Source organism: Haemorhous mexicanus, chromosome 30 (assembly GCF_027477595.1).
Source record: "Haemorhous mexicanus isolate bHaeMex1 chromosome 30, bHaeMex1.pri, whole genome shotgun sequence".
Lineage (NCBI taxonomy): Eukaryota > Metazoa > Chordata > Aves > Passeriformes > Fringillidae > Haemorhous > Haemorhous mexicanus.
In genome coordinates this window covers 4,399,030-4,411,672 of record NC_082370.1, presented here as the reverse complement: position 1 = coordinate 4,411,672, position 12,643 = coordinate 4,399,030, and the positions used below count along the sequence as shown (strand labels likewise).

Genomic DNA, 12,643 nt, shown 5'->3' with positions numbered 1-12,643 from the left:
TTACAGTAGACAGGAGCTGCTGGCATTTCCTGAGCAGCATCTGGAAGGGAGACTGCAGGAAAAACCCAAGTTCTGCTGCTTTTTTTCCAATCCAAACCTTTATTTGAGTGTCCATGAGCTGTGTTTCCACCTTAGGGTTCAGCTGAACCCATCATTAACTTGCTTTTGAAGTAACACCAGAGGGAGTGGGTTCTGCTGCTTGGATGGGTGCAGAAAATTCCACTTTTTGTGGCTTTCAAGAGGCCATTTTCCAGGTTCTGTCCTGTACTTTCACCTGTACCTGACCCAGTTTCACCTGCAGGTGTTGCCAGCTGCATTCTCTGTTCAGAGCTCAGGAGCCACAGGTTGCAAAACTTGGATTTTCTGTCTGACCTTCTTCTTCATAAGTTTGGGTGGTATTGTGTCATTGGATAAAAAGTCCACATTGCAGACTTTGAGTGATCAGTTACTAGGTTAAAAGTAAAAATAATCTAAGTGTCATTTCTTAATTGAGTGGAAAGATAGCTCACCGTGTGTAGAAACTCAGGACTTGTAATACAGATGTGAAATAATAAATATTGAAGTCTGAATGTGAACTATCATCTCAAGTGCCTTTAATCCCAACTTTAACAGAAGTGAAGAGGCCAAGAACCAACATACAGTGGTGCCCCTTGGGAGGAACAATCTCAGGACCTTCAGATGATGAGACTGACTTATTTCCCTCCTAGAAACTCCTTCAGATGATGAGACTGACTTATTTCCCTCCTGAAAATAACATTTTCTCCCTTCCCTCCCAGGAGCCATTGATGGAAAGGACACCCTGATGTCCCAGCTGGATTACTGAGCTCCTGAGTGACTCCTGGAGCTGCTGCTGCTGCTGCTGCTGCTGGAATAAGGAGCTGTCCTTCGTTCTTGGCTGTCCCAGAGGCACCTCCTGGGTGCTGCATGCAAGTCCTGGACGTGCTGGAAACCATGGGGATTGGCAAGAACACCACGGCCAAGGCTGTGGAGGCAGGAGGAGGCTCCACAGAGGGCAAATACGAGGATGAGTCCAAGCACCCCACCTTCTTCACCCTGCCTGTGAGTGAGCCCAGCCCTGCAGGGAGTGATGCTCCACCTGGGGTGTATTTCAAAAACACAAACCCTCATTTCCATGGGCAGTCAGTGACAAAGCTCTGGATTTGTGTGTGTAGCACAGCCAGCCCTGCTGTGTGTGCTCATTCCCTGGTCCCAGGATGGGCAGCACCCCATGGTCAGAGCAAATATGAGGATGGGTCCAAATAATGCTCCAGGTGTACAAACCCTTCCTTTCCATGGGCAGTCAGTGACAAAGCTCTGGATATTTTTGTGTAGCACAGCCAGCTCTGAGTGCTGTGTGTGCTCATTCCCTGGTCCCAGGATGGGCATCACTCCATGGTCAGAGCAAATATGAGGATGAGTCCAAATAATGCTCCAGGTGTACAAACCCTCATTTCCATGGGCAGTCAGTGACAAAGCTCTGGATTTGTGTGTGTAGCACAGCCAGCCCTGCTGTGTGTGCTCATTCCCTGGTCCCAGGATGGGCAGCACCCCATGGTCAGAGCAAATATGAGGATGGGTCCAAATAATCCAAATAATGCTCCAGTAATGCTCCAGGTGTACAAACCCTTCCTTTCCATGGGCAGTCAGTGACAAAGCTCTGGATATTTGTGTGTAGCACAGCCAGCCCTGCTGTGTGTGCTCATTCCCTGGTCCCAGGACAGACAGCACCCCATGGTCAGAGCAAATATGAGGATGGGTCCAACACCCCACCCTCTTCACCCTGCCTGTGAGTGAGCCCAGGCAGGGAATGATGCTCCAGGTGTACAAACCCTTCCTTTCCATGGGCAGTGACAAAGCTCTGAATATTTGTGTGTAGCACAGCCAGCTCTGAGTGCTCTCTGTCCCTGCTGCTGCAGAAATGATGCCTTGCCATGCTCCTCTAAAGGTCAGAGCCAGATGTCAAGTGCCCAGAGAGAAAACTGACATAAGAGCTGTGATGGCAGAGGAATGTTGATTTGAAAAACTTGACCTGTTTCTCTTCTTGTCACTTTTGAAGGTTGTGATAAACGGTGGAGCCACGTCCAGTGGTGACCAGGACACAGAGGACACGGAGCTGATGGCCATCTACACCACAGAGAATGGCATAGCAGAGAAGGTACTGGGCTGGGAGCTGACTCCTGGTGCTGTGCCCCCAGCTGCCTCCCCTGGCTGGGAGCTTTCCTGTCCCAGAGCTGCTGACTTGCACATTCACATCTCCCCAGGCAGTTCTGCCCTCGTGACTCCTGGTCACACACTTTGGGTGCAGCACTGGGCCATGACTCAGGAAATGCTGGGAGCAGTTCATGCCCTTGCCTGGGATTTTTCCAGCTTTTTCTCTCCATTCTTTCATTCCCTGGGTCTGTTCAGTGATGACCCTGGAGGCTGAGATGGTGTGAATCTGAGTTTGGTTTAAAATAAGGATGAGGGTTATGGTAAATCTGAACTTCTGAAATCTTCAGTCCAACTCAGCCTGACCCCAGTTTTTCACATGTCCTGACTGAAACAGGAACAAAACTCCTGGTTCCAAGCAGGGGCATCATGATACTGCTTCCTTCAAGGCTGTGCTTTCTCTTGGGGCAGGGGTGACCCCAGGGGATGCAGTTAATGCTTTCACTCCTGAATTTCAGATCTGAAACACCTCCTGAGCAGCCAGAGGTCTGTCAGGGCAGGGTTCCAGGGGAGCCTGGGGCCCTCCCAGCTCAGCCTGCCCAGGTGTCTCACTGCCATCCCCACACTCCCTTTTCATGGGCAGCTCCTTGTTACCTCTGAGAGTCTTTGGTGGCTGATGTTTGGAGCGTGCTGGGGCTGGAGGGGAGAGGCACAATCTGATAAAAGCCTTGAGCCAGAGGTGTTGGGCTGGATTGTGCAATGAGATAAGCCATCTCCAGACACCTGAGTGTTCCTGCTTTTCCCAAACCCGTGCTTCCCTCCCTCCCAGCTGACCCGTGGGATCAGGACTGTGGGTGATGGAGAACAATTCACCTCAGAGAGACCTTGAGCTCTAGAGGAAGCATTGCTCCTGGAGTCAAAGCTTTGCTGTGGCTCCCAGTGCAGGAGCAGGGTGGGCAGCCCTGGCACAGGTGCCCAGGGCAGCTCTGGCTGCCCCTGGAGGTGCCCAAGGCCAGCCTGGATGGGGCTTGGAGCAGCCTGGGACAGTGGAATTGTTGTTTTCATTGTTGTTTTCCCCAGAAATCTCAAGAAAAGCCCTCAACCCACAACCTAATCCAAAATAAAGCCCTCAGGCAGCTAAACCATCACCCAGTTCCTTCCCTCACGACAACAAAACAGTTCTGGCTTCCTTTGCTATTTTAAATCTGTAGGAAATTGTTTAATTATAAATCCAGAAGTATCCCATAGGACAGAAAACGAAAGATACAATTCCTGAATGTGTGGGAATTGTTCAGCACATGGAGGGAACGTGTCCCTGCCCGTGGCAGGGGTGGCACTGGGCCCGAGGGTCCTTGCAGCCCAACCTGGAGAGGGCCAGGCTGGACAGCAGGAGGAATTTTCCTGTGGAAAGGGTGGTCAGGGGTTGGGAGGGGCAGTGGTGGGTCCCCATCCCCAGAGGTGTTGGGAGATGTGTGGGTGTGGCACTTGGAGGTGTGGTTTGCTGGTGCCCAGGGTGCTGCTGCTGTGTTGCTGCTCAGACCTGAGAGGGCTTTTCCAACCCCAGCCATTCCACGGCTCCAATTCCTGATTTTTTCCACCTGTTTTTTTTTTTTTAGAGCATTGGGTCAGGAGAGAGTTTGTTCCTTTTTCAGTCCATGGATGCTGTCACTGGGGCTGCAGGAGGGGAGAGCACTGCTCAAAGTGCTTCCAAGAGTTCTCTCAGATGAGAGGTTCTGGATTTGGCATTTCTGCTGCAGCAGCCTCAGCACTGTGCCCCCCTGGCTGTGAATGTTCCCCGTGGTTTGCTGTCCCTGCAGGAGGCTGAGGTGGGAGGGCAGTGCCAGGCTCACTTTGGCTGCTGGCCTTGCAGGTGGCACCGAGTGCAGAGGAGCTCAGCCCAGCCCGTGGATGTGGTGGGGTTTTTGGAGAAGTGGAGACCATTTGGGGCAGTCACGAGTCTGGCAGAGCTCCCAGCTCTGTGTGAGGCAGCTCACGTGGCCTCAGAGTGTCTTGGGCTGGATTAGGGCAGAGCAGCTGTTGTGTAAGGTAATTTTTTAGCTACTTGGTCTGAAATTACAACATCTGATACTTCCTCCTGCTTCTGTTGTTGTGCTGTGGGTTTGCTCTCAGGAATTTCCAGACCAGATTCCACTTATTTGGGACAGAGGAAGGGCAGAGCTGGCCCCTGTTTTACTGGGAGGTCTCAGGGGTGTTGATGTGTGAATGTCTGTGCTCATTGGCAGTGGTGGGGCACTGCATGAATTCCTGGGGAATTGAAATTCCTGGAGGAATTCTTGGCTGATAGAAATTGGTTGGGGATTAATTTGGGTGCAGTAAATAATCAGCATTTTTCCTGACTGCATAAATGAGGGGGAAGAAGGGGAATTATAAATTCTTTGGCTAAAAGTGGTTAACCAAGATGGAATTGGGTAAGAGCAAGGCAGGAAAGCAATTCTCATGATGAGGATTTATTTTTGCCAGCAATTTTGGTCTCTGATGCAAGGACAGAGCTCTTCTTCTTAGTTCCAATTCTGCCCTATTTGCTTTTTCTGTTTGTTTTTGTGGTTTTGGGGTTTGGTGGGGTTTTTTAACAGCCTTGTCATGATGAATCCATTTTTGGGCACCTTTTGGCTGCCAGATCAGTTCTGTCATAAATCAGCAATTATAACTAAATAAGCAGGGAGTGTTCAGAAGGGAACATGTTGGCTACAAATTCAGGAGCTGGATGGGAAAGGCTTGGAAATTGTCACAAATCAGAGCTCCTGAAGCAGCCTTGGAGTGCCTGGCAGCTGAAATTCCCTTTATTCTGTGCAGCACTAACCTGCTGGTGCCCCTTGTTCCTGCAGAGCTCCCTGGCAGAGACCCTGGACAGCAGTGGCAGTCTGGATGCCCAGAGGACTGACATGATTTACACCATTGAAGATGTTCCCCCCTGGTACCTCTGCATCTTCCTGGGCTTGCAGGTACATCCCCAGACTGGGACAGCTTTTCTTCTGTGCCTTTCAAAGTTTACTGAGGATTTTCTGTGCAGTTCATTGTGTGTGTGTGTGTTTTATCCTTCTCCACTCTCACCTGTTCGAGGAAGGTGCTGGGAGCTTTTTTCTGAGGCTGATCACACTCAGATCACTGCTCTGAGGATGATTTTGAGGGAGGTGTTGGGAGGTTTCTCTTGAGGCTGATCACACTCAGATCACTGCTCTGAGGATGATTTTGAGGGAGGTGTTGGGAGGTTTCTCTTGAGGCTGATCACACTCAGATCACTGCTCTGAGGATGATTTTGAGGGAGGTGTTGGGAGCTTTTTTCTGAGGCTGATCACACTCAGATCACTGCTCTGATTTCAGTTCTCAGCTCATGCATTTGTGAGAGTCACTCAAATATTTATTGAGTTAAAAGCTGCTGTTGGTGAGTGAGTGAGCAGAGGCTCAGGGGTGGCCTTCACAAGGGACACTGGGCACCTCTGGAGTTAGAGATGGAGAGAGAGAAGGGTTTAGACCTGAAATACTGAATATTAAAGCTGCTACTGCAGTTATTTCAGCCCTGAGAGCATCACCCTGCACCTGGCTTGCCTTTGGAGCACGAGCAGGTGCTTCCTCCAGCTCAGCCACTGCTTGTGGGCAGCAGAGCAGCTCCAGTCCCATCTCCTTCCCTTCTGCAGTGGTCATAACATCTGGCCCTCAGGAATGCTCAGAATTTGGTAATCTCTGTGGAGGACCTTGAGATCTCCAAACAAACACATTCCAAAGCATCCCTTTTATTGCTGCCTTTTCCTCAAGGACAGGCAGGTCTGCAGGAATTCTGTTTTGACTTGTGTGTGGAGTGTGGTGAAAATCTGATGGTTTGCTTTGCTTTGGTGTGCTTGGGTCGAGGCAGAATTCAGGAGTCCTTTGTGTGTGAGCCAGGGGCTGTGAGGCACTGGGAGTGGAGTTACTGCTGGGCTGGGGGCTGCTCTCAGCCCTTACCTGGTGCCTCCTCAGCAGAGTGCAGTGCTTCAGGAGCCTGTGGGTCCCTCAGAAATGGCAAAAACCAGAAATGCCCACATCAGGATCACGAGAAACACTGAAAGCAAAGCTCAGGGAGGGGCAGCTCTGCTGGGGCTTCAGAGGCAGGAAGAGGAGCTGCTTAATTTATTAAAAATATGGATATTGATCTAGTACCAGTATCCATCTGTGACTGAAAAGAACTCTCTGACAGTTTAGAGTTAGAAAGTGTGTGTTTATTGTGGGGTAATTCCCAAACACACACCCAGTTACAGGGGATTGCAGAGCCCATTTATCTATAAAGTACTGAATACCCAAAATACAAATATTGATAACTTTGGTACATCCCATTCCCAATATGGATATTGATCTAGTACCAATACCCAAAAACTCTCTGACAGTTTAAAGTTACAAAGTGTGTGTTTATTGTGGGGTAACTCCCAAACACACACCCAATTTACAGGGGATTACAGAGCCCTTTTATCTGTGCAAGTATTGAATACCCAAAATACAAATATTGATAACTTTGGTACATCCCATTCCCAATATGGATATTGATCTGGTACCAATATCCAAGAACTCTCTGACAGTTTAAAGTTACAAAGTGTGTGTTTATTGTGGGATAGCTCCCAAACACACACCCAATTTACATGGGATCACAGAGCCCATTTATCCATACAAGCATTGAATACCCAAAATACAAATATTCATAACTTTGGTACGTCCCATTCCCTGCTCCCCATGGTAATTAGTTGAAAAGCCATTAAGCATGAGTAGCTTGTCCCTTGAAATGGGTCAGGGGTCCCTTTCATAGGGAGGGGTCCCAAAATGAGGAAGTAATTGAAGTCTTCCTTGTTCTGACCTTTCTGCATTTTCAATGCAAATGTGACAAATGAACCCTTGGTAGAGCTCCCATTCCCTGGCTTCACTTGGTTTCAGAACAGAGGCCCACAGTTGTCTTATGTTCCTAAAAGCTATTTTATCAATTTCTATATTCCTCTATAAGAATATAGAATATTCTTTGTATAATTCTGTATTACAAACCCAGCTAGCCAAACGTGGTGCTGACAAGCAATCAGTTATTAGTTAATTCATCAAGGCCTCCCCATTTATTCTGATCACCTCCAGTAAAGCTTATCTCTGACTAAAACCTCAGCTCCTCTGAAGTCCCTAAACTCCTCAAGTTGCTGTCTGATGCTGAGGCTGGCTGGCAGGCTGGTTTGCAGCACTAACCCCTGTGCCCCCAGCACTACCTGACGTGTTTCAGCGGGACCATCGCCGTGCCCTTCCTGCTGGCCGATGCCATGTGCGTGGGCTTCGACCAGTGGGCCACCAGCCAGCTCATCGGGACCATCTTCTTCTGCGTGGGCATCACCACCCTGCTGCAGACCACCTTCGGCTGCAGGTGAGCTGGGACACAGAGCTGGGGCTGCCCAGGGCACTGGGAGAGCAAAAATTCATTCACACGCCTTGGAAAAGAGGAGCTGCCCTGGTAAAGAGGGGCTGTCTGGGGTGGTTTTAGGAATTTCTGCTGCAGACCACCTGGGGCTGCAGGTGAGCCTGGGACACAAAGCTGGGGCTGCCCAGGGCAGAGAAGGCAGGAGTGTTCTGGGAGAGGAAAAAATTCACCCACCTTGGTAAAGAGGAGCTGACTGGGATGGTTTTAGGAATTTCTGCTCCAGACCACCTTGGGCTGCAGGTGAGCCTGTGTGGGTATCTGGGGCTTCCCAGGGCACTGGGGGCAGGAGTGTTCTGGGAGAGCAAAAATTCATTCACACACCTTGGAAGAGAGGAGCTGACTGGGGTGGTTTTAGGAATTTCTGCTCCAGACCACCTGGGGCTGCAGGTGAGCTGGGACACAGAGCTGGGGCTGCCCAGGGCACTGGGAGAGCAAAAATTCATTCACACACCTTGGAAAAGAGGGGCTGGCTGGGGTGGTTTTAGGAATTTCTGCTCCAGACCACCTTGGGCTGCAGGTGAGCCTGGGACACAAAGCTGGGGCTGCCCAGGGCACAGGAAGCAGGAGTGTTCTGGGAGAGGAAAAAATTCACCCACCTTGGTAAACAGGGGCTGGCTGGGGTGGTTTTAGGAATTTCTGCTCCAGACCACCTTGGGCTGCAGGTGAGCCTGGGACAGAAAGCTGGGGCTGCCCAGGGCAGAGAAGGCAGGAGTGTTCTGGGAGAGCAAAAATTCATTCACACACCTTGGAAAAGAGGGGCTGGCTGGGCTGGTTTTATTAATTTCAGCTGCAGACCACCTTGGGCTGCAGGTGAGCCTGGGACACAAAGCTGGGGCTGCCCAGGGCACTGGAGGCAGGAGAGCAAAAATTCATTCACACACCTTGGAAGAGAGGGACTGCCCTGGTAAAGAGGGGCTGACTGGGGTGGTTTTAGGAATTTCTGCTCCAGACCACCTTGGGCTGCAGGTGAGGCTGGGAACAGAAATCTGGGGCTGCCCAGGGCACTGGGAGAGCAAAAATTCATTCACACACCTTGGAAAAGAGGGGCTGGCTGGGGTGGTTTTAGGAATTTTTGCTCCAGACCACCTTGGGCTGCAGGTGAGCCTGGGACACAAAGCTGGGGCTGCCCAGGGCACTGGGAGAGCAAAAATTCATTCACACAGCTTGGAAAAGAGGGGCTGTTTGGGCTGGTTTTAGGAATTTCTGCTCCAGACCACCTTGGGCTGCAGGTGAGCCTGTGTGGGTATCTGGGGCTTCCCAGGGCACTGGGGGCAGCAGTGTTCTGGGAGAGCAAAAATTCATTCACACACCTTGGTAAAGAGGGGCTGCCCTGGTAAAGAGGAGCTGGCTGGGCTGGTTTTATTAATTTCAGCTGCAGACCACCTGGGGCTGCAGGTGAGCCTGGGACACGAAGCTGGGGCTGCCCAGGGCACTGGGAGAGCAAAAATTCATTCACACACCTTGGAAAAGAGGAGCTGACTGGGGTGGTTTTAGTAATTTCTGCTCCAGACCACCTTGGGCTGCAGGTGAGCCTGGGACACAAAGCTGGGGCTGCCCAGGGCACTGGGAGAGCAAAAATTCATTCACACAGCTTGGAAAAGAGGGGCTGCCCTGGTAAAGAGGGGCTGACTGGGGTGGTTTTAGGAATTTCTGCTCCAGACCACCTTGGGCTGCAGGTGAGCCTGTGTGGGTATCTGGGGCTTCCCAGGGCACTGGGGGCAGCAGTGTTCTGGGAGAGCAAAAATTCATTCACACACCTTGGTAAAGAGGGGCTGCCCTGGTAAAGAGGAGCTGGCTGGGCTGGTTTTATTAATTTCAGCTGCAGACCACCTGGGGCTGCAGGTGAGCCTGGGACACGAAGCTGGGGCTGCCCAGGGCACTGGGAGAGCAAAAATTCATTCACACACCTTGGAAAAGAGGAGCTGACTGGGGTGGTTTTAGTAATTTCTGCTCCAGACCACCTTGGGCTGCAGGTGAGCCTGGGACACAAAGCTGGGGCTGCCCAGGGCACTGGGAGAGCAAAAATTCATTCACACAGCTTGGAAAAGAGGGGCTGTCTGGGCTGGTTTTAGGAATTTCTGCTCCAGACCACCTTGGGCTGCAGGTGAGCCTGTGTGGGTATCTGGGGCTTCCCAGGGCACAGGAGGCAGGAGTGTTCTGGGAGAGCAAAAATTCATTCACACACCTTGGTAAAGAGGGGCTGCCCTGGTAAAGAGGAGCTGACTGGGGTGGTTTTATTAATTTCAGCTGCAGACCACCTTGGGCTGCAGGTGAGCTGGGACACAAAGCTGGGGCTGCCCAGGGCACTGGGAGAGCAAAAATTCATTCACACACCTTGGAAAAGAGGAGCTGGCTGGGCTGGTTTTATTAATTTCAGCTGCAGACCACCTTGGGCTGCAGGTGAGCCCGGGTGGGCAGCTGGGGCTTCCCAGGATCCAGGTGTGTGGGGGGGGGGTTTGCAGAGGAGAGAAACAAAACCAACAGTAGCAGTCAGGGAGAGCCTTTGGAAAGCTGCTCCCCAAAGAAAAGGTGGGTCTGAGATAACACAAGGCATCCCAGGGGTGAGAAAATCCAGCAGGGAGAGGAAACCCAGCAGAGCAGAGAAGGCAGAAGTGTCCTGGGGGAGGAACAATTCACCCACCTTGGTAAAGAGGGGCTGACTGGGGTGGTTTTAGTAATTTCTTGAATGAAATTCTTGGCAGTTTTTAGGTGGTTGGGATCAGTCCTACAGCAAATCCTGTGAAAGGCTGGCAAGTGAAAAAGGCAGGGAAAAGTGGTGAGGGAAACTTGGCACTGTCTGTTACCTCCCAATCCATGAAATAATTTGGGTTTGGTTGTTAACTGCTCTGAGTTATGGACAAAACAAAGGTGGGCAGGGGTGCTCTCACCTCTCCTTAGGAGGATGGAAGAGCCCAGGAGGCAAATCCGTGTATAAATCTGGTGTTGGCAAGAACATTAAATATAAATATAAATATTTCCAAGCCTGTGTTCCACTGCACAGCTGTTTAACATGCTGAGCTAAACTTTGGGAGTAACCAAAACCTGCAGAGCTATTTCTTTGAGTTAAAGAAATCAGAAATTTCGTTTGGGTCTTACAATAACTTGTGTTTAGGGAGGAAATTTCCACGCTGGGATGTTTTATAACTATTGCCCATGTGATGGGGGGTTTATGTAAGGCTGGGAATGGGATACAGCAGCACAGGCCTCTCAATGAGATTTGCAAGTATTCATTGGCAAGTCTGTCCACTGCAAAGCATTTCAGCAAATAAAGGTTTCAAAAGGTCAAATTCCACAGTTTAAGGGTTCTTAAAGATGGATTTAGCTCGATTACGAGGTGGGGCTGTGGTAGGTTGGGGACCCAGAGCAGTTCTAGGAATTCCAGCTATTCTCTGGCTTGTGCAGTGAGCCCCAGCTCTGGCAGGGGTTCATTAGTGGGTAATTAGTGGCACTGAGACCATCAAGCACAGCTTTAATCCAGCCAGGGTGGCAGCTCTGCTGCTGTGCCCTGCCCTGGCTCAGCTTTCTCTCCCCCGTGGGACCTGGGAACCTGAGGAGGCATTTCCAGGTGCCTGTGCCTGCAGGGGAACTCCTGTCTTCCCTTCAGCCCGTGCCAGCATGGAGCAGCTGCATGGCTTGGGCATGGCATTGAAATGCAAGCCCCACTCGTGAGCTTTGGTGCTTCAGCTGGCTGGCAGTGAGTGGCTGCCTTCAAACCTGTCTGTAAGGCACTCCCAGCCTGCAGCTGTCCTGAGGAGGAGACAGATCTTGGTTGACTGAATCTCAATAATTTGTTAAAAAATGTAAAAAAATTTAATTACTTTTTTTTTAACCTGGCTTAGGGGGAAGATCCCCAGCATTCTGATTCTTTTGGGAGCTCCCTCAGTTCCCTGTGTCAGGTCCAAGTGGAGCAGGACCAGGTGCTGAGGTGTGATTTTCCATCCCTGTGCTGGTGTTTCATGGGATGCAGAACAGCCCCAGCTGGCAGCAGTGACCTCAGCACTGGGGAATGTGTTTGCAGTGTGTGTTTACCAAACCTCTCAGGGGGCTGTGTAGGTGGGATGGAGCAGTAGCAGCTTGTTCCAGGTATTGCAGCCCTGCCATGGAGCCTGGCAGGATGGGCTGAATCACTCCCTGCAGGTGGAGCTGGGATTTCTGTGTGGAGGAGCTCCCAGGGGGGGTTCTGTCCATCAGCCATGCTTGGATGGCTCATGGAGTTCATGAAGTTTGAGTTTCTAATGCAGTTTCCAACATTTGATGGCTTTGAAATTGCCCCCAGACTGCTCCTGAGAACTTCCCAACTCCCATGAATAACAAGCTTGTCCTTTTCTGTGCTCACTGTTCACCATTTCCCCCACACTTCTCCTCCTGTGAGCATTTTCTGATCTTCCCCTGAGCCTGAGCAGTTCTTTCTGCTGCCCCCAATTGCTGTGTCACACCTTGGGATCTCCTGGCCATGCATTCATGTCAGTGTTTGGAGGATGGTTCAGAGTGCATCTGCAGTTGAGGAACCTTGGGATATTTGTTACACAAGGTGCAGTGAGGTCAGTAAATTCATACCTGCTGCAGGTAGATCCTCTTCAGATCTCAAAATCTTTTGGGAAGTAGAAACATCAATGCTAAGAATGTCATCTTGAAATTCTTGTGGTGTTTGTATTTATTGGTGGCAACCACTGGGAACATCTAATCTGCTCCCATCAGCCCAGCAGTTATTGACACATGCACTCCAAAATGAGTGTGCTCAGAGTCATGCAGAGGGGAGGGATAGCCTGCAGGCTGCACCTCCAGAGAGCTGGGATGGTGAAAACTGCACCTTCAGAGGGTTGGGATGGTGAAAACTGCACCTCCAGAGGGCTGGGATGGTGAAAACTGCACCTCCAGAGGGCTGGGATGGTGAAAGCTGCACCTCCAGAGGGCTGGGATGGTGAAAACTGCACCTCCAGAGGGCTGGGATGGTGAAAAGTGCACCTCCAGAGGGCTGGGATGGTGAAAACTGCACCTTCAGAGGGCTGGGGTGGTGAAAGCTGCACCTCCAGAGGGCTGGGGTGGTGAAAACTGCAC

General features: G+C 50.8%; 1 protein-coding gene across 2 annotated transcripts in view; it reads left to right on the top strand.

Annotated features, from left to right (window-relative positions):
- Positions 1-12,643, top strand: part of SLC23A2 (solute carrier family 23 member 2) — a 61,809-nt gene that overhangs the window by 21,147 nt on the left and 28,019 nt on the right. For both annotated transcript variants that reach the window (XM_059870571.1, XM_059870572.1), the window contains exons 2-5: positions 777-1,059; positions 2,057-2,155; positions 4,995-5,111; positions 7,374-7,531. In XM_059870571.1, the coding sequence (XP_059726554.1) occupies positions 925-1,059; positions 2,057-2,155; positions 4,995-5,111; positions 7,374-7,531 (509 nt within the window). In that variant the 5' untranslated portion in view covers positions 777-924. The remainder of the gene's footprint in view (positions 1-776; positions 1,060-2,056; positions 2,156-4,994; positions 5,112-7,373; positions 7,532-12,643) is intronic.